This window comes from Lygodium microphyllum, chromosome 20, assembly GCF_053477565.2.
Source record: "Lygodium microphyllum isolate KBCC chromosome 20, Lygodium_microphyllum_v1.1.10, whole genome shotgun sequence".
NCBI lineage: Eukaryota > Viridiplantae > Streptophyta > Polypodiopsida > Schizaeales > Lygodiaceae > Lygodium > Lygodium microphyllum.
The window spans coordinates 109,009,451-109,030,902 of record NC_141154.1 but is presented as its reverse complement, the minus strand read 5'-3'; the positions used below and the strand labels follow the sequence as shown (position 1 = coordinate 109,030,902).

Here is a 21,452-nt window from a genome sequence, read left to right as displayed (position 1 = left end):
TAAGGTCTAAGGGTTGTACTTTGTACTTGCACCTTACACTCTATTAATGATTGTATTGGGTGTCGTGCTATCACACTTAAACACGCTCTCTTCACTGTCAACTGTACTTGCAGCTGAGCTTGAGCTTCGATCCTTGTGCATCCTCTCACCTCTCACAAATTCTTCATGGTTGTCTTCTTATACAATACTTGTATTTTATTTTGGCCTTGGTTACTTGACTGCTGGATTTTTTGGGTAGAAATGTCTTTTTCTGGAAAAAAAGTTTTTCAAAAAGTTTCTGAAGTGATGCTGTCTTTAATGTGAGCACCGGGATGTTATAGTGTAAGGCTCATTGTAGCTAAAGTGGAAAGTGTAATCCAATCCTTTAGACACAAGACAATTTGCAATACAGGTTCTAACTTCTCTTCATATAGTGAGAATTCATCATGTTAGTGGGCTTGTATAGGTGCAATAGTTGAGCATAGAGGTTGCAATTAGCCTTGTTGGACTGGGTAGGCCATAGTAGGAGATTGATTTATTGGGTTGCCAAGTTTACCTATTTCAAACTGGTTGAACCTGATTTTGCTAAGGCTGACCTAGCCTCAAAAACAGCTACTTTACTTCTGTCATATTCATTCATGTCTTTGTGTGTTTATTCAGAGTCAGCATTTTATTTCTCCCTTGCTCATGTTACTGGATTGATAGTGTATTGTGCTCACCTGTCCTTGGTTCACGGCATTTTTGCACACTCTATTTGTTGTATAGAGACTTTGTCAGTGAAAGGGGCAGCTGATTGCTATGATGTGAGTGGCTGGCTTGTAGGTAGCTTGAGAGAGAAAGCCAATTGTGCCCGTGTCACTCAAACACAGCATAGGATATTTGTACCTTCGTGACTTCATCAGGAAGATCGCAACTTGTCTTTGATGTGTGTAGTGCATGCATGCTTTTCAGAGCATGTCAAACCATTTTGTGAATATTTGATAGCATGCAGGGTGTTAGCATTAGAAATATTCTTGGTTCCGTAGTATCTCCACAATGCAAACCTTAAAAATAGAGGTTGGTGTAGCACCTCACACATTTCCCACCTCAATCTGTCCTTGTGTGTTGAAAATATCTATCTAGTCAATTTCAATCCCATCATAGAAATATCAAAGAGGCCTTAAACTGCTTATGTCAATGATTTATTTGATAACATGTGTACATATGCTACTAAGATAAGGAGAAAGGGAGAGCGAGAGGGAGCAAGGCTGCCAATGTTGCACACCTTCATGAGTGCCTCATGTATCCTTTTGGATGTTTCCTTCCACTATCTGCACAATTTGATGATGATGTGTGCACAGTGCTAGAGGCAGAAGGCAGTTTCTAGGAGTCCATTGCAGGTTTTAACTTTAAAAAAAAAAGGGGGCGGGGGGGGGGGGGGGGGCGGGGGCGGGGGGTGTGTGCACAGTGCTAGAGGCAGAAGGCAGTTTCTAGGAGTCCATTGCAGGTTTTAATTTAAAAAAAAAGGGGGGGGGGGGGGGGCGCTTCTTGTGACGGGGAATGCTGGAACGAGGGAGGGTATTAGGTAGGAAAGGAGGGAAGGGAATTTAACAAGACAAATGCATTGGCATTGTACATATATTTAACCCTTTTGAGGGGGGCGGGGGTGTGGGTTTTGGGAAGTGATGGGGAAAGATGGAAGAGGGAGTGAGTTAGGTTGGAAAGGAGGGGAAGGGAATTCAACAAAACAAATGCAGTGGCATTGTGTGTATACTTTGATTTCACAATTGCCTTTTGGATAGATTTAATCATTTTCCATGTCATGTTGAAAAATTTTCAGGAGGAGAACTTGAAGTGATGTCCACAGGTAGGAGGTCAAGGAGCTTTTATTTTGCTAACATCCAGAGCGTCACATTTCAGGCTATGATATTCAGTTCTATCTTACAATTTCTGGGTTATTATGTGATGTCTGACTCAGCAAAGTATTTTCTCTTGAAAATTGAATAGATTAAAAAAATATGATTAGAAACATGTCATAACAGGGCTAACAGAAGAAGAGGTTCGCCACTATCAAATTATCGATGCATTTGGAAATGCCAAAGTGATGCAGCTTCGATCAATTAGTAAGGGACAAAGATGTTATAGGTATTAGTTTCTAATTTATGCTCTTTATCAGAACAGTTACCTTTCTGGATAGAATGGAACCCTTGCTGAGATCAGGCTTTTCAAAAGAAAGAACAAAACAAAATAAGCTTTGTATGGCTATTATTGCAGTGGGACAGATGCCACATTCCATCTCAAAGGTTATCCCAAAACACTTCTGCAGTACATCCTTGATATCTGTAAAAAGGTATAGTTTTAATACAGCAAGCAACATTTCACAGAAAATTCAAATGGTTTTGAATGTTCTAATGGAATCTTGTGAAAGAGAATGGTAAGAATTGCTGGAGAAAATGAGGACATGTTCACATCAGTTTGAAACCAGCAACCAACAAAATTGGCTGCCCCCAACCCAAAAAAAACGAATCCATCTCATCTCATTCCACATCAAGAAGACTAGTGACTAATTCACAGCATAGCATGCAACTTGGCAGGTCAGAGAAGACCAGGAGAAGAATGTGGGAAGGATGTCGCAGTTCCACTACCAGTTTGAAACTGGTGGCTGGCTTTTTACCCAATGTCAACATTTGGAAGCGAAAACTGGAAACTGCCCTAAACCACTTCTGGTTCCCCCTGATGTAACAGCCGAAGAGTGTTGAGGGAAATGACCTGAATTTGGAAAGGGAGAGCCTTGTTGGCATGTGGAATGTGCCGCTGGGACAGCCATTGTTATTCTGACAAAGAAGCCATTGATTGCTATATAGTGATTCCTTCTTATCATGATGATAAGGAGCACTTGTAGCTGTCTTTACAGCCTCCGGAACAGATCTGCATGATAAGTCAAATGAAGACCAATGAGGAGGAGGAGGAGGAGGAGAAGGTAGATTCTGGTTGAGCAAACTGACATTGAGGAGCAGTCTATAGAGTGCATACTTGCTTTTGTGCTATTAAGAAGATTACGATAGTTGCACTGATGAAAGCTGATGTTCTCAAAGACCACCTATAAATTTGCAGGCAGAACACCAATGCTTGCAAGGCAGTCATTGGTGAAAACAACGTTCCTTCTGTTGGGGTAAAGGACAGTGCCCACGTAAGGGCCAGGTTGTACATAGTACATATACCTATCTAAAATCATTATTTAGGTACACTCTTCAATATCACAAATCGTGTGTCTCTCTCTCTTCTCTCTCTCAACCTACATCTCTATACAAGATCCATTGCAACTAACTTAACAAAGTGGTATCAGAGCTTGGTTCAGGCAATTAGGAGCTTGGTATTTCTCCAGGTGCAGGAGCTTGAAGTTGAAGAAGAGTTCACTGTGAAGAGTCTACAGGCAGGCCAGCAAGGTTTGAAGCCTCTTCTTGAAGCTTGAAGCTTTCCTCTTCATTTGAGCTTATTGGCAGCCATCATTGGCCACTTGAGTACCCTCCCCATCATCTCCAACACTTGGACCAGCATTCCAATCTCTTCAGGGCTGAAGGCATCATCAGTGTGCATATGCAAATCTGGTTTTCAGCATGCTCAGGACTTACAGCAGCTGCTCCTCTTCATTTGGCATCATGGTTGTGCTCCAAACTTTGCATCTAATGCTTAGCATTGAGCATTGAAGTGTAGTATTACACTTGGGGCTGATATACATTTAGCTTTAGGTCTGAAATACATAGTATTCAAATCTGTAATAAACAGGGCAGCATGTGCTGTCTTGAGATTGATGCTTGTATGATAGCTATTTGGATGTATCTTGATGTTGGATGCTTTGGGAACAATGTGACATTGTCTTGAGGCCATTTTGAGCTAATCCTGGCAAGGATTTTGGCTCATTTTGCAGACATATTTGGTTGTTGGAATAATAGGGCTGAATGACATTTTGACTGCATATTCATTATGTCTTGCTTCTAGACTTGGTCTCGGGCATTCTATACCATCTATTCATGCTTATGATGTTACATGATTGGATTTGATTCCAGAATGCATTTAAGCAATGATTAAAGATCATTTTTGGATCAGCTTTACCTACAGGTCTATTGCAGTACATTCAGGACAATTTCATGCATATTTAGAACAACATACCTCACTGTCAAGAAATTTGATATATTTCTATGCAAGAACATTATGGTGATGTTTTGAGCCGCTTTGCATGATCTTTGGAGCTCAATCTCAGTCAGTCTGAGAGGTTATTTTAGTTCTGAATTTTTAGGACTTAAATGTCAGGTCAATACTCTTGAATTGTAAGACAATCACCTGTATTGTCAAGAATTTTAGGATTGCGCTGTTTTTGTCAGGAAATTGGTATGTTTACTGTCATCGAATGCTTTTGAGGCATTTTAGACAATAAACTGATGTATATTATTGCTGCTACATACTTGGGGATATTCTGGAGTGGATTTTGGAGCTTTCAATGCTTGGCATTAGCTGTCATACAATTCTTTGGTTGTGAATCATGGCTAGCAGTAGTGACAATCATCTTATGCATATCAAGAAGCTTCAAGGAGCACACAACTTTGCAATTTGACAAAAGAAATGCTATAATATCTTGTTGTAGAAGAAGCTAGCAAAGCCGATTAAAGTAAAGGGAACAAAACCAACTGATGTAGAGTAGTACGACTGGGATGAGCTGAATGAGCTTGCACGCTCAACCATTAAGCTGTCGATTTTTGATGCCTTGCTGTTTAACATTGAAGGGCTGGATTCTGCTTATGACGTTTGGAAGCAACTAGAAGAATTGTACGTCCAAAAGAGTGTTGTAAGTAAAGTCTACTAACTGAAGAAACTCATGGATTTGCATATGAAAGAGGGTATTGCAATGTCTACTTACCTTAGTGAGTTTAACTCCATTTTCAGCTAGCTTGCCGCTTTGAAGTTCAATAATGATGATGAGTTCAAAGCTATTTTCTTGCTTTGCACTCTCTCAGAGAGCTAGGATACCTTCAGGACTGCTATGAGTAATGCTAATGCTATGCTTTTGTATGGTGATGTAGAGAGTGTTCAACTTATGGAAGAAATGAATCGGTAGAACAATGTATCCAGTAAGTCTTCCAGTGGTTTGCATACTAGAGGCAGATCACAGTAGAAAGGCAAATCTGATAGCAAGGGATGTAATAAATCATGTAATAAGGATGTTGAATGCCATCACTGTGGCAAGAAGGGTCACTTCAAACGTGTCGCTATAAATAGAAGAAAGAGAAAGGGAAGGGCAAGAAGACGGATGATAGCAAGGAAGAGAAGAAAGAGAGTTAGCCTGCTAAGAAGAGCAGTTATTAGATCGAAGAGGTGAATGTAGTTAGCCATGAGAGTGACAATGGAAATGATGTACTCTTCGTCTCTTCATGTTTCAGTGCACATGCTTTGATAGCCGATACGGATGATGACATTCACACTTGGATTTTGGATTCAGGTGCCTCTTTTCATATCACCCCTCACCGTTAGTGGTTTACAGACTAAATAGGAGGTTAATATGGTGTTGTACATCTTGGGGATAGTTATGTATGTGACATTGCAGGCATTGGTAGTGTGCAACTGCAGCTTCAGTATGGATCTGCCTTCACTTTTCAAAATGTAAGGCATGTATCTCAGCTCAAGAAGAGCTTGATTAGTATTGGACAGCTAGATGATGATGGATTTCATACCACCTTTGGCGATGGGAAATGGAAGATCTGCAGAGGATCTAGGGTTATTACCGGAGACTCAAAGAGCAATACTTTGTATCCTCTCCATGTATCTAGTGTGCGTGACTGAGCAGCCAAGTGTTTCCTTGTGGTATGGCCGGTTGGGACACATGAGTTAAACAAGAATGAAAGTGCTTTCTCGTTTAGGTAACTTGTCTTGTATTCGTTATGCTGATTTTGAGCATTATGATCATTGTGTATATGGTAAGCATGTGCAGACATCTCATAAAAAGTCTCTTTCATTGAAATCTTTGCCTCTAGAGTTAGTACATCCCAATGTATGTCAGATGCGAAGGTTATCTCTAGGAGGAAAGAAATACTTTGTCATATTTGTCGACGATGCTACTCGGAAGGTATGGGTTTATCCTATTTGTAGCAAGGACGAAGTGCTTGACAGGTTTCAGAAATTCTTGGCATTGATTGAGAACCAGATTGATAAGATACTTGAAAGTGTCTTCGCTTTGACAACGGGGGAGAGTATGTGTCGAAAGCCTTTTAGGCATTTTGTGACAACAAGGGGATAAAGAGGGAGCTCACTATCCCTTATAATCCATTCCAAAATGGAGTTGTAAAGCGCATGAATTGGACCATATAGAATAAGGTCCGTACGATATTGTCTCATGTTGCATTACCCTAGGGCTTTTGGGTTGAGGCTACTATGACAACCGTTCATCAGATTAACAGGTCACTGAACAGGTCTTTGGGAGGGAGAGTCCCTCAGGAAGAGTGGTTGGGCAAGCCACCTTCTTATGCTCATTTGCGAGTGTTTGGCTGCGAGGCTTTTGTGCACATACAGAAAAAAGAACACCGCAAATTGGAACCAAAGTCATGTAAATGCATATTACTAGGACACGGTGATGAGGGTGAGATGGGATATAGACTTTGGGATCCTGAGAAAATAAAGATAGTACACAACAATGACATCATCTTCCGTGAAGATCATATGCATAAGTAGCTCGAGAAGACTGAGGAAGTCAAGAGGGTTGTTTTCAGGGAGGATGTACCTTTTAGATAACCATTTGTGCCCAGTGGATAATAGCGTATACCTGTTATAAATACTCTTGAAAATGCAAGAAATGGTGCTTGAGATGACCACAAGGTATTGCCCATGATACACCACAATATCAGCTTGAAAACATGCAGTTAGGACAGCCTGAACTGTCAGGACAGCATGTTGGAATTTTAGAATAGCAACCTGTACATGCAGAATTGCAGGCTCATATTTTAGGACAGCAACTTGTACACGCAGAATTACAGGCCCGTATTTCAGGACAACATGTAAATGCAGATTTGCAAGCCCAGCAGCCAACAACAAATGCAGAACCTTCATTGCGTAGGTCAACCCAACCTTCAAGGTTGCCAAATAGGTTTTTTCCTAGTGCGCACTATGCTGCAGATTATGTCATGTTGACGGATTGTGGTGAACCGTCATGCTTCAAGGAAGCAATGACTAGACCGGACAACAAGAAGTGGTTCAAGACCATGCTATCAGAGATGGAATCTCTTGAAAAGAATGCTACTTGGGACTTGGTGCAGCTGCCTAAAGGGCAGAAAACTCTTCCATGCAAGTGGGCTTACAAGATGAAGGTCACTTTTTCGCCAAAGTACAAAGTACGGTTGGTTGCAAAGGGGTACAAGCAAGAACATGGAATTGACTTTGATGAGATCTGCTCTCCCGTAGTTAAGATGACTACTCTAAGAACCATTTTGAGCTTGGTTGCAGCTGAAGATATGGAGCTCATGCAGATGGATGTAAAGACTGCATTCTTACATGGTGATTTGCATGAGGACATATATATGCAGTAGCCCGAGGGGTTTGTTGCTAAAGGCAAAGAGACGATGGTTTGTAAATTGAAACAGAGTTTGTATGGGATGAAACATGCAATGCGGGAATGGTATAATAAGTTTGATACTTTCATGCAGTCTCAGGGCTTTTAGAGAAGTCAAGTTGACCATTGCTTGTACACCAAGAAGGCAGCAGATGGTAGCCTGATTATCTTAGTTATGTATGTTGATGACATGCTGATTGCTAGCAGGGATACTCATACCTTGGATTCATTGAAGCAAAATCTTCATGGCAGCTTTGATATGAAGGATCTTGGTGATGTCAATCACATTCTTGGGATGCGGATACTCAAGGATAGATAAAAGGGGTTACTCTATTTATCTCAGCAAGAGTATGTATCCAAGATCTTGCAGCGTTTCAATATGGAGGGGGGAAAGCAATTGGAGTTTCATTGCCTCCATATGTGAAACTCAGTGTAGAGGAAAGCCCTACATTTGATGATGAGAAGATTGAAATGGCCAAGATTCTGTATACTTCAGCCGTTGGCAGTTTGATGTATACTATGGTTGCTACATGTCCTGACATTGCCTTTGCAGTGGGAGTGGTTAGCAAGTACATGGCAAACCCTGGCAAGAAGCATTGGGAAGCAGTGAAAGATATTATGAGATACCTCAAGGGCACAAAGGATTTGTGTATTTGCTTTGGCAAGTAGAAGACATCTGTCGTCGGCTTTACGGATGCAGACTATGTTGGATATGCGGACTGCAGGAAGTCCACTACAAGGTATGTGTTTAACTTCAGACGGGGATCTCTCTCTTGGATATCCAGGCTGTAGAAGTGTGTTGCACTGTCTGCTACAAAGATAGGGTATGTGGTTGCCACTGAGACATGCAAAGAAGCCTTATGGCTGTCACGTTTGGTTTGCTGAGCTTGGGATTATTAAGGTTCGTGTCCTCCACTGTGATAGTTAGAGTGCTATCATGTTAGCACGGAACCTTGTCTTTCATGCAAAGAGAAAACACATACAGGTGAAGTATCATTTCATCAGAGAGGTACTTACAGCAAGAGCATTGAGTTGGTCAAGGTGCACACTGATGATAATCCTGCAGACCTTCTCACGAAAGATTTTCTAGCAGAGAGGTTTGGCCATTCCCGGAAAATGATGGGTATTGGATAGGTATAGTCTCTTTAGCTTTGTACATATATAGATTTAGCCGATTCTTTTCCTCTACCATTGGGCACATTGCGTTTAGGGGGGAGGTTGGGATAAAGGGCAGTACCCGTGTCCGTCCGTAAGGGCTAGATTGTACATAGTACATATACCTATCTAAAATCACTATTGAGGTACACTCTTTAGTACCATAAATTGTGTGTCTCTATCTCTTCTCTCTCCCAACCTGCATCTCTACATAGAAGCTCCATTGCAGCTAACTCAACACCTTCTTGCCAAGGGTGGTATAAACCTGATATAACTCAAATTACAGCAAGCACTAAATACACAAATCTGAAAATATACACTTTACCACTTAATCTTGGACAGCCGACACCCGATTGGCCCCAACAATTGGTGACCCTTGTGGTATTTCTTTAATGCATTGCTCTAATTTGAAGTACAAAAGAGAGATACATTGATCCCTCTTTAAATTAACACAATGTGCTATCATAAATGACTAGCATTGCTTGGGCATAATTTGCTCCTCGATAGTATAACAATTTGGGCATAGATTGGGTCACAATCTCTTGCATGCAAGCCACAATAATTTGAGAATCGGATTACCCTTGTTTCAGCTGCAATATCTTGACTTGAGCTGCTACCCCAAGTTTTGGGTCTTTAGTAGTTGGGCATGGATTCCGAATTGCTTGTGGAAACCCTGATTTTTATTGTAAAATTAGGATTTGAGTAGCAATTTCTGCAATTTCACTTCACCCCAAGCTGGAATTGGCTGAGAATTGCTAGGGGCTGATTGGTAGACAAGAAAGAAAATAAGCTGAAAGGAGCATCTTTTGATCGGTAGCTCTGATGGCAAGTCTAATGGCACCAATAGCTTCAAAAGAGAGGTAAAACCGGAGTGTGACACTAGTGAGTCCTCCTCTTCTATCATTCACTCTCATTGAGGTGGAGGAGGAAACTTGTTGCATCTATCCCATCGTGTTGTGCAATCAGTTGGTGCCTCTCTTAAAGCTCATCCAAAGGCTCCCTCTTCCTCCCTCAGCCTTTGAATGTTGAGATGACCCTCAACCAACCCCTAAACAGTTCTCCTCTAGTTTATGTGGGAAGTTTTGACAAGTGGCGATTATTTAACCATTTGATCTTGCCCAAGAACTCATTAGTGCATTCACATAAATTGTGCTAATCGACAAATACACGTCCTTATGACATACCTTTCCCTTGAAATCCTTGCAATTATTTGCGATTGCACATAAACTTTAACCAAAATTGTTTTGACCAAATAACCATAGTAAAGCATAAACTGTGCATAAATCATGGCTAAGTTGTCAATGGCATCCATGAAACACATGGCTTTGTCCATAAAAAACCAGCTGAGTACTACAAAAAACTAGTGATAATATATTGGAAACCAACAATTGATAATCAATCTTTGATGATCATAATCTAATGCGAATGTACAATTTTAGAGTTGCAATGAAAACCATACCCATTTGCATACCAACGCCAATGACTAATACAGTGAATAGTGACCCAGAGCTATTCATCACTAGATGAGTGGAAGGGCTACCTCCCCCTTGAGCATTAGGCAATGCTCTAGACTTTCTAAGCTCCGTTGAGCTGATCTAAAGTCCAATTGAAAGGCTTCTAGGTAAAGGTGCAACAAGTGAGAGTGGTTTGTCAAGTCACCCTCTTCCATCCATTTGGCATCCATTGGTGAATAATTTTGAAATTTTACCAAGTATCTCTTGAAAACTTTAACTCTAATTTTCCTTATCTTTAACTTGCTGCCTATTGGGAGAGTCCCTTACCACGTGCCTCTCCAGTTCACATATAAAGCATTTATTTGCAGCCATTAACTCCTTGTGTTGTCAAGTGATTTTCAAGTTTTTCCTTACTGTTTTTGGGTCTTCTCAGCCCTATTTTCAGATCTGTCCCATTTTCAGCCTTCGAAAAATTCTCGAATGGCTCCTTATCATTATCTTGGAAGCTTGAATCCTTTCCACATAGCAAAACATCATTTGTACTCGTCGTCTCTACAAGTTGTGACATGCTAGTTGCGGTGGTCTTTATGCAAAAATCTTGATTCCTTTAAGCAGCCCATAACAATCCTTCTCAATTTGCTCATGAAGGGGAATAACACAATAAGAAGTAATGGGTAGTGATGCTATCTAAAACTTCTTATTATACTGCTCCAAATATTTGTATTGCAATGCATTCAACTTATTCCAAGAAGTCATAACATCCACTTCAAAGGTGCTTGTTAACCAATTAGAAGTTAACATTACTTAGATTGTACCTATGTTGATGGTGCTCTACCTTGCATTAGAAGTGTGGACCACCATTGCAATGCATTGTCCTTCAAAGAAGTGGTTGGCAACTGCCTTTTGAATCTTAGAGGATTTGGTGAAGTTGTCTCTTAAGTAAGCTACATCAAATTGTTGAATTAAAGTTAATGCTGTCAATCTACCTTACGCATCACGAAAGTGTGGAAATATCAAGTAGTATGCTCTAATACCATGTGAAGATATGAAATGGTAGATAGCATGTGGAGAAATGCTAGGGTTTGCAAAGAAAGCACGGAGTGAAACTCGGAGAACTCAAACGGAAATGTAAAACACAAACATTGTAGAAAGATAACTTTAAAGTGAATGAATAAATGTTGTAAATGAAGGAAAGAGTGTACAAGATGCTCAAGGGGAGAGCTGTCCAACAGAATTTGATGGCTCTCGTGGAAGCCGATTGAGGGAGATGTCGGTGTATGGCATTCATCGGAGATAGATCTTGAGTGTTGTAACCACCAATCAAGACCTAAGATGATGTAGACAATGGAAGGGCAGTAGGTTGGAAACCAAAACACAATAGTCTCTAGGGCCATAGCTAGTAAATGTAACAACGTAATTCCGTGGAGATTATGGCAGCCGATTACTGAAGGCTGTGGGAAGTTAGGCGATAGTAGAGAAAAGTGAAGACGATGCTAACTAGGCCTATATCGTAGTAAATGCAAGTTGCAATATGGATCGAAAGTGGCTAGATAGCAGGGCGATAGTTATGGATAAGGTGCTAGAGGCTAGTGATGGTGTGGCAACAGTTGGCGATGGGCTGGACTGCCATTGGAGGGAAAGTTGATGGCCGAAATGTGCAAGACAATGGATAGGTTGAATGACGGGCAGCTTGCCTATTTATAAATGAGTGGATTTTTCCAAATTAGGGTTTAGCTTATGGGACACAGACATTTTGTAGGACAGTGCATGGTCTAATGAAACTTCAAGTAATTTACATGTTTTGGGGCTGTTTTAAAGGGCTTATTAATTTATAATGCAGGTTTAAAAAGCTCAATACCCCCTCTTAGGCCCAATACTGGAACCAAAAAGAGATTGTAAGAAAAGCTCGAGCCCATTTTACCCCAAGGCGTCCCATGTCAAAGTAGCCAAGGCATCGGGCATATTAAAACATTTGCATATGAGTGGTGCCTTCTTTGTATGCAACATAATATGAACTATACCTTAGAGAGTGGGTAGATGAGGATGTTGAGTTGGATGGATAAGGATTTGAGGTGGCAAGTCAAACTTAACTGAATACAATGTATCTAATGTACTCATGTGCCGATTTAAGAGGCAAGCTCTATGCAACAGGTTGGGTGCTTTTATTTGCTTTCTTAAACCTATGGCTTATTTTCTCTACGATCCTCCTTGAACCTCTATCTCCCTCAGTTGGTATCATAGAAACCATCCTTATGGCTGTGAGGTTGTGCATCTATCATCCAAGCAAAGCATTGAAAATCGAAGGCAAGAATAGGAGCCTTCTTGATGCAAATCAAGAAGCCATTGCCACTCAAGCTAGCATTAAGATACATTGGGTTCATTCAGCTTATCAATCTTATTCAGTTTTCATTTGGTGGTTGTGATTTCTTGAAAGAAGAGGGCTTGTTTAAGCAGAGGCCCAACTCAAGCTTAGGGGTAGCTTGAAGAGAAGCTAAGGGCATGCTTCAACAAGTTGGGGTAACAAGCTGGGGGTCAGTATCCTTTAGAGACACAGACTTAGACAAAGAAGAAGAGAAGAAAGAGAGATCTATTTGGTGGAGCTCAAAGCTCTCAAATTGATCGTCGACTGCAAAAGTGTATTCTCCATTGATTCATTTGTTGTGCACATATACTCTCGACTTGTGCAATTTTGCATTGTTTGCTGCAATCGTTTGTTCAAAACAATAAGGTTTCTTTTGAAAAAAAATTGCCTTTGCTAGTAAGGTTTTAAAAAAAGCCCTCTCTCAATTGAGCCCTTTTCGCATCTCTCTTCTCTGAATTGGTTCTCATTAAGTCCCATTCGTATTGGCTGCCCAAACTAGTTCATGTTCAAACTGCTTTCACATCTTGAATGTTCTGAACCAATTAAGACAAAACCACATTCGCACTAGTTCATGTTCAAACTGCTTTCGCATCTTGAATGTTCTGAACCAATTAAGGCAAAACCACATTCACACCAAAGATTGCATTCTCATTGATGAACACTGAAATTTGATATTGAAGGCTATTTAGATACAAGTTTTTGAGTGTCTTCATGTAAACAAAAAGATATTTCTTCAAAGCATCTATTGAGCATATTTTGTAAGGAGTTAGACATTGCTGTGGGAAATAACCCAGTAAGATCTCTTTGTATCCTTGATGCATAAAAGGCTTTCAAAAATGTCAAAAGTCTCAAGAAAAATCACGTGGTAAATCATGTGGAAGCCATTGGGCAATGCCTAAAGCAATGTAATGCCCACATCAATTTACATGTACATCATAGAGCCAAAGGCCAACAAAATCCCAAATTCTATGAATCCCAATATTATCTTTCATGTTCCATCAACCGTGTATGCCACAATTCCATTAAGCTAAAGCAATGTATCCTTGTGTATCCATCTTATTGAGCAAAAGGAGACTATCATAAAACTTGAAGGCAAAGAGTAATTGATTAAAGAAAAATCCCAAACAAAGATGAAGATCATAGAGACTAAGAAGATCAAGAAGAGCAAGGATACTATGAAGCTTGCCAAAGCATGTCAAAGACTAAGAAAGGAAGCCAAAAGAGCAAAAGTAAAGCAAAAGGAATATCAAAAGTGGAGCCAAAGGCCAAGTGCAAAGCCAAGGAGAAAAGAGGAAAACAACCAAGACAAAAAAAAGTAAGGGCACATTTTTTGAAGATAGGAACAAGAAGGCTTGAAGACATGAAGATTGCAAGACAAAGAGCTTGACCACCTACTAGTAGTGACCATAGAATGCACCTAGTTTGTGTGGGGGGGGGGGGGGGGGGGTTTCAAGAAATGATAGAGTAACTAAAGAGACAGTAAGGTTTGTAGGGGGAAACACAGAGTGTGGACAGCAAACCTTGAGAAGAGAAGAGAAGAGAAACTCAGATGAATGAAGTGAAATAATGAAGTGAATTTGATACAAGGGTATTGTAGCACAAAGGATGCCCTGGAGCAGGGAGACTGCCCAAGAAGCGCTCTGAGTCTAGAAACGTAGGGATAAAGAGGTGTCGCCTGGGGCAGGGAGATTGCCGTCTCGGAGGAGCCTTTGAATCCACAGCACAAGGATGATGAGGTGATGCTTGGAGCAGGGAGATTGCCGTCAAAGGATAAAAAAACTGTGTTTTCATTATAGTGCATATGGTTGTGGCTTGGTTACAAATTGCAAGTTTTGCAAGGTTGCTCATCTTATTGAAATGTCTAACCATTTTAATCAAATCATTAGTGAGAAGCTTGATAAGATAATTATCTTGCATGGAAGTTCAAGATGATAAATTTTTGAGGGACAAAGGTGTTTGAAATGGCATCGAAGGAGACATGGTCTCTAAATTTGCAAATGCAGGCCTGAAGATTGATTCCAGCTACTGAGGAGTGATGCGAAGAAGATGGAAGAGCCAAAAACTGAAAACACAAATGTAGTAGTCTCTAATGATGAAGCACTAGTTGGAAGTTTGATGCTTGATGATTGGGGAGTGGCCAGGAACCTAAATGCAAGGTATGGAGCTTGGAAAGGTGATGCCAAGTTGATGATGTAGATGTTAGGTGAAGGAGAAGTATCCATACGCTGCAAACGCAAATCAAAGGACTGTGAAGATGATGCTAGGTGAGTGGAGATTGACGCCTAGGTGGAGGAAGTTGTTGCTAAGATGGGGATATTGACGCCAAGAAGAGATGAGCCACTAGCTTCGTCACATCATGTTGGAAGGAATACGAAGGACTAGATTGGAGAGTCGTGAGGGATGACCTCATCACCACCACTAGAAAGCAGCTAAGGGGCCACCAAGTCCTTCCCATGATCCGAAGAAGAGGATTCCTTCCACGCCTTGGACTTCGCCTTAGCTAGAGGATTTGAGTCAGAATCTGAGGCTGATGATGACTTGTCAGAGGAGTCCGCATCCCCAAAAACTGCCAAAAACAGCAAAAACGGCTTGAAGGCACAGTCGCCTAGCTAGGAAGGAGACAGGAACACCAAAACGCAGGTTGAGTACTACCACAAATAGGCTAGAAAATTGCCGTAGTAACCTGAAAATTGAAAACGTAGGCAACAGAGGGGCTGTAGACAGCAGGTGATGGAAATCTACAGAAAAACGGAGGTAAAACAGGTCACCTGTATGGAGCAGCAATCACTTGATCAGCAAGGGTGAAAACAGTCCTAAAATCAGCAAGAAAACACAGCAGGAATACAAATCCTGAAATCAACCTTGCTCCACAAGAAAAATTAGACCCAAATTAGAATTCGTTGGTTGGCCTTTTGAATCTCCTTGAAACTCTTTTCAATTTCAGTTACTTGAATTCAAGTCCTAGGCCTTCAATTTTGAGCACACATCCGGAGATAGTTATCAAAACCTTGATTTTTGTTGTTTTAAATTAGAGTTCATAGTAAAGATTGGTTGCAATCTCTTCCTTTGATGACTCAAATTGCCAAGAAATGCTAATGGGAGTTGAGAAATGGTTGGAGAATGAGAGAGAATACTGAAGAGAGAGAAAATTCAGAGTTTCATTACGAGAAAGGGCTGAAATCTATTGCTGCCTTGTTTAAGTAACCATAGAAACTAATCTTCATTGATGGAACACCCCAAACATAGTGTTTCTTGTTTAAAACAACCCTCAAATTGTTGTCATCTATTGTTCTAGACTTGGCTAGGCCAAATTTTCTCCCAAGTATCCCTAGTTGTTGGCCCATAGATTGGCATTACTTAATTAATTAATGCCTACTCTCTAATGTTACCATTGACATTAGTGGCCAATAAATTGGTCTAGGTCCAAATCTGACAGCAAGTACCACCTAGTACCTATGAGGCATAACTTATTATAAGTAATATCTTTGGCACCAACTAATATCTTGGGGTCTTGGGTTCCATTTTGAAATAATTGACGTGCACCTCACATGTGCAAGTCGCATTTGCACATCTGATTAATTATAATCAAATGCTAAGAAAAGCAATAAAATTTCACATCCTCATGACATTGTCTTCTCTTCTCTTTGGTTGTAGTGGGGGGTAGCTGGTGAAGCTCCAATCATGTGAATCTCCATGCTCTGATAATGGCAGCTACGAATTTGACCTTAAAGCTCCTCCTTGAGTTTTTAATCTTGATCTCTTGAAAAATCTGGTGGACGCTACGCTACCATGGTCCTCTATGAGCATGTGTCATAGCTTATAGCCTCCCTATCACGAGTTTCTTCCAAGGCTCCTTGCCTAGAAGCAAACCTCTGACAATGAGCTTAGCCAACAAGGCTTTGCTCTAGTTGTTTGGGTTTATGATTCCCAATCCTTGCTTGGGTCTAGATTGTATGGTAACATTCCAAGCAATCTTCTCTTTGGCCCGATTCTCATCTCCTTCGAACGAAATGAAATTCTTGATAAGGTGCTTCACTTGGCCAATGCATGACTTGCATAATGCCTAACAAGAAGTGATGTTCAACATAGTCATAATGGCATGATTGGCTACCACTACTCTCCCTATTAGTGAGAGTGTCTGAAACCAATCTTTCTCCTCGGATAGGGTGGTAAAAACTCATCAAAAACTTAATTAGAACAATTAATAATTGAGCATAAACTGAAATGCATACATTACCTTAATAATATTGGACAATAGACACTTGGTTGGCCCCAAAACTGGCGCCTCTTTCCATATTTCTTTATCTTTAATTGCTAATGGACAGGTACAAGTTGAGATTCCATAATCTCCTTTGTTGATCCAAAAGCCCCTTGCTATACATATAATCAGCAAGCAAGTTGGGCCAATTGCTCCTTGGTTTTCACCCAGGAATTGCCCATGTGGAACCACCAATTGGCCAAATGCTGTCTCAATTTACATTGGATGACTCGGCATCTTGAAATCTTTGTCAATTCCACGAATTTCAAGTGCTGATTTTAATGTATGATGTCTATTCTTGTTGGCACAGGTCCTAGGTAATTGTCAAACCCTAATTTCTACATTATCCAACTATTTAATTAATTTTTAGAATTAAATCATCCTAAAAATCAGTTTCAACCCTTTTGACACTGCCCAAAATTAAATGTGTCCATCCATAATTAAATTGGCTAGGCCATTTGCAACCTAGAGTGGTCTCCAACCTCCGTTGATCCTTAGGCTGGTATCAATTAATTAATTAACGCTAGTCATTATTGTCACCATTGACACTTACTGGAGAAACAACTATGCCAGGGTCAAAACGGACACCAATTGACCGCCAAAGCCAAGCTGGCATAACTTATCACAACTTTTTCCTTTGACATCCACTGTATCTTTGGGATCCTTGGCTTGTTACCATGAAATAACTGCCATGTGCATCACGTGTGCTAAACAACGTTTTACATTTGATTAATAACTCAATCAAATGTTATTGGTAAGATTAAAGCATCTTAAAATTTGGTGTCCTTGTGATAGACCTCCATCTTGAAATCCCTACAATTGTTCTCGATTACACTGCATTGTGCCAAAGAAAAAGCATGCTGCACTGGAATTTCCACAAGGCATCACAATCACAACATTGGCCACTGTTGTCCAACCATGCCATTTGCTACAAACTTACTGAAAATTTTCAACCAGCATAAACATGTTATAAATCTGAAATACAATCCAGAATTGTTGCTAGAAACCCATTGGATGCATCCATAACTCATGTTTCTCAACTATTCTGACATCACGACCATCATAAAGCATATTCTCAGTATAAACCATGGATAAAACTATCAATGGCATTTACTAACATGTTACGTCTATGGAACTAGCTGTAAACATCTACAAGATTGGGCAAAACTTTGACTCTTGGGAGGAGTTCAAGCAAGCAATGATTGATGTCTTTTGTGTCATTGAAAATTGAGCATAATCTAGTCATAAACTAATCATTTGCTAATCTGAGAATTGATCTTAAACTATTGCAAATGTGACCTCAAACTAATTGCTAAAATATATCTGCAAACATGCAAAAACTGATCCCGAAAGTGACCATAAACGGTTCTCAAAATGATTAAAAACTGAGTTAGAACTAAGTAAAAATTGATCTCAAAACTAAGGCAAAAGCTCATGCCCCAACTAATCATGAACTAATCTCAAACTAATGCAAAAGTATAGTCTTAAACCGATCTCAAACCATGCTCATCTGCATATATCTCACAATGTTTAGTACATTGAGTAGAGATCCCATGGCAGACATACTATCAACACAGTACCTTGGATGCATGGTAAATATATTCGAGATTCACTACATATGAGAGTTGTTCACAATTGGAGGAGTGGAAGTACTACCTCCCCCTTAAGCATTAGGTAATACTCCAGATCCCTACTCAGTGAAACCCGACTGAGCCCAAACTGAAGTTGGCTCTAACTGAAAGGCATCTAGGTAAAGCTGTAACAACTGAGGATGGTTTGCCAAGTCATCCTCTTCCATCCATTTTGCATCCATTGGTGAATAATTCTGAAACTTCACCAGATATCTCCTAGAAACTTTACCTCTAACCTTTCTTTCCTTATGTGCCAAGATCTACTTAGGTATGAAAATCTCATCCAACTTCTCAACCTCAGTTTGATTTTTAGCAAACATATGTTTTGGCATATCACCATGAAAATGACTAAAAAAAACTAACATGAAAGGCATTGCGTATTCGCCAATGTGGAGGTAATTTCAGCCAGTATGCTACATTGCTGATTTTTTCCAACACCTGGAAGGGCCCATAGTATCTCATACTTAACTTCGGATACAATCTCTCTCTTCCTTTCAATATATAATCGCTCTCTACAAATTGCAAAGCACATCTATGGCGATCAACTTTCTTCTTCTACTTTTCCTGTGATCTCTGAAGTGCATACTTTATCTTTACATAGGCTGCCTCTAGGTTTTCCACATAACAACAGCCTCAAAGATCTTATTCTTAGTCTGCAAGATAGATGGTACCTTCTTGGCATCCTTACCATCTTAAATAGAGCTTTGCTAGTGGACTACGCATTGTATTATTAAAAGCAAACTCAACTGAGGGAAAATATTGCTCCCATTGTGTCTTGTGGTATGAGACATAGCGCCTCAAAAGATCTAACACTTTGGAAATTGCTTTCTCTGACTGACCATCTATCTGTGGATGGAAGGATAATGAGAATTTCAACGTGGTACCCATGTTTTCAAACAACCCCTTCCAAAATAAATTGGTCATTTGAGAGTCTTGGATCGACTCTAGCATACCATGATACTTAAAGATATGCTGCAAAAACAAGCATGCCATATGATTAGCCTTTATTTTCTTTCTCATCGAAATGAAATGGGCTTGTTTGCTAAACTTGCAAATGATAGTCCATATTCCATCATTCCATGTAAGCGTCCTAGGATGCTAAAAAAAAGTCTATTGCAATGCTCTGCCAAGGCCTATCTGAAACAGGCAAAGGCTGCAATAAGTCTGGTATCTTTTGCCTATCACGTTTTATCTTTTGACTTACAATGCATGTCCTAACAAACTGCTCTATATCATGCCTCAAAGTTGGCCAATAAAAGAAATACTCCACTACCTTGACTGTGGCATCAATACCTCTGTGTCTTGCATATGGATGAGTATGACTTTTAGTGATAACTCTAGGCCTCAATTGCTTTGTGACACAGTTGTCCATGCATCTCCAGAAATCCATCTCTAAGCACAAAAGTACTGATGTGTCTGGCCATTGCAAAGCTTATCATAAATATTAGCAAAGTCCAAATCAACGACATATTACTCTTTCATGGCATCCAACTCAGTGTGATAAATCATGTTGATGGCTGAAATTTGTGGCTTACATGACAATGCATCAGCCATAACATTCTTTTTACCATCAATATGTACAATCTAAAAATGAAACATAGAGAGAAAATTCACCCATCTCATTTGCTTCTCTGAAAACTTTGTCTGCATTAGAAAGTACCTCAAAGTCTGATGATTTGTTTGCACTGTAAAATCAGCCCCCAACTAATAGTGTTTCCATGTAGATAGTGCATGAATTACAGCCAAGAGCTCTTTCTCATAGACCTGCAAATTCTTCTTTACACTGGAAAATTCAGCTCTCATAAGCCACAACACAACCATCTTGCATATTAACAGCTCTAGTGTTGTTACCATAAGCGTCACACAGAACCCTAAATAACTTTCTTAGATTGGGCAACACAAGCACAAGATCTAAATTCATCTTATCCTTCAGCTTTTCAAATGCTGAAATTTCCATTACTGTCCATCTAAATGGCACATTCTTCTTCTACAAGGCATGCAATGGAGATGCAATTTCAGCAAACCCACATACATACTTCTTATAATAAGAACATAGACCCAAGAAGTTGTGGATCTCATGCACATTTCTCAAAGGTGGCCATGATCGTATTGCCTCAACCTTTGCAGGATCCATGTGAATACCATCAATCAATACAACATGCCCCAGAAAGTGGATTTCATATAAAAAGAATTCACTCCTTGAATAGACAATCATGTCATCAAAGATAGTATCCACAAATCCTCTATGTGGCTTGAAAATACGATCCATCATCCAATTGAAAGTGGTAGGAGCATTTGTAAGCCAAAAGGAATGACAAAAAACTCATATAGCCCAAAAGATGTTTCTGAAAGCTATCTTAGGTACATCCTCCGGTCTAATGCGGCGTTGATGATTACCACTTTTTAAATCTATATGACTGAATATGGTTGTCCTTTGCAATCTATCCATAACATCATCGATTTGAGGGATTGAAAAACGATTATTTATAGTGATCTTATTCAAAGCACGATAATCAATGCACATACGCCATGAACCACCCTTTTTTTACACCAAAACATTGGAAAACAAAAAAGAGATGAGCTAGGCCGAATCAACCCTTTTTCTAACAACTCATTTACCTGACTCGTAATCTCCTCTTGCTAGGTTGCACTAACTCTATAGGGTGGCTTATTAGGTAGGCTACGTCTAGGGATAAGATCTATGCCATGATCTTCTGGCCTTTCAAGCGGCAGTTGCCTTGGAAGTGATTGAGAGAAGCAATCAGCACACATTTTCAGAAATGACCTATGATCCACCTCTAACTTAGACATATTCCGAGCATTCTAACTATGAACTTTATCCTTAGTAAAAACCAAGTAGACTAAAAGATGATTTTTCATTACTTTAGAAATGGTAGTTGCAGATACAACAAGGACAGATTCACCTTTCAATTTTACAAGTGTGTGTCTTTTTCTTATGCTGAATAGTGATCTCTTTTGCATGAGAATCAATCATTACATGCATACGATGACACCATGTCATTTCAAACAATGCATCACA

The 21,452-nt window shown here is 40.0% G+C and overlaps 1 protein-coding gene across 6 annotated transcripts in view; it reads left to right on the top strand.

Annotated features, from left to right (window-relative positions):
- Nucleotides 1-21,452, top strand: part of LOC148019245 (type 2 DNA topoisomerase 6 subunit B-like) — a 148,528-nt gene that overhangs the window by 40,992 nt on the left and 86,084 nt on the right. For all 6 annotated transcript variants that reach the window (XR_015687557.1, XR_015687558.1, XM_087660840.1 and 3 more), the window contains exons 4-6: nucleotides 1,799-1,825; nucleotides 2,001-2,103; nucleotides 2,233-2,308. Coding sequence is in view for 4 of the 6 variants with exons in the window: in XM_087660840.1 (XP_087516966.1) it covers nucleotides 1,799-1,825; nucleotides 2,001-2,103; nucleotides 2,233-2,308 (206 nt within the window). In the remaining 2 variants the exon portion in view is untranslated. The remainder of the gene's footprint in view (nucleotides 1-1,798; nucleotides 1,826-2,000; nucleotides 2,104-2,232; nucleotides 2,309-21,452) is intronic.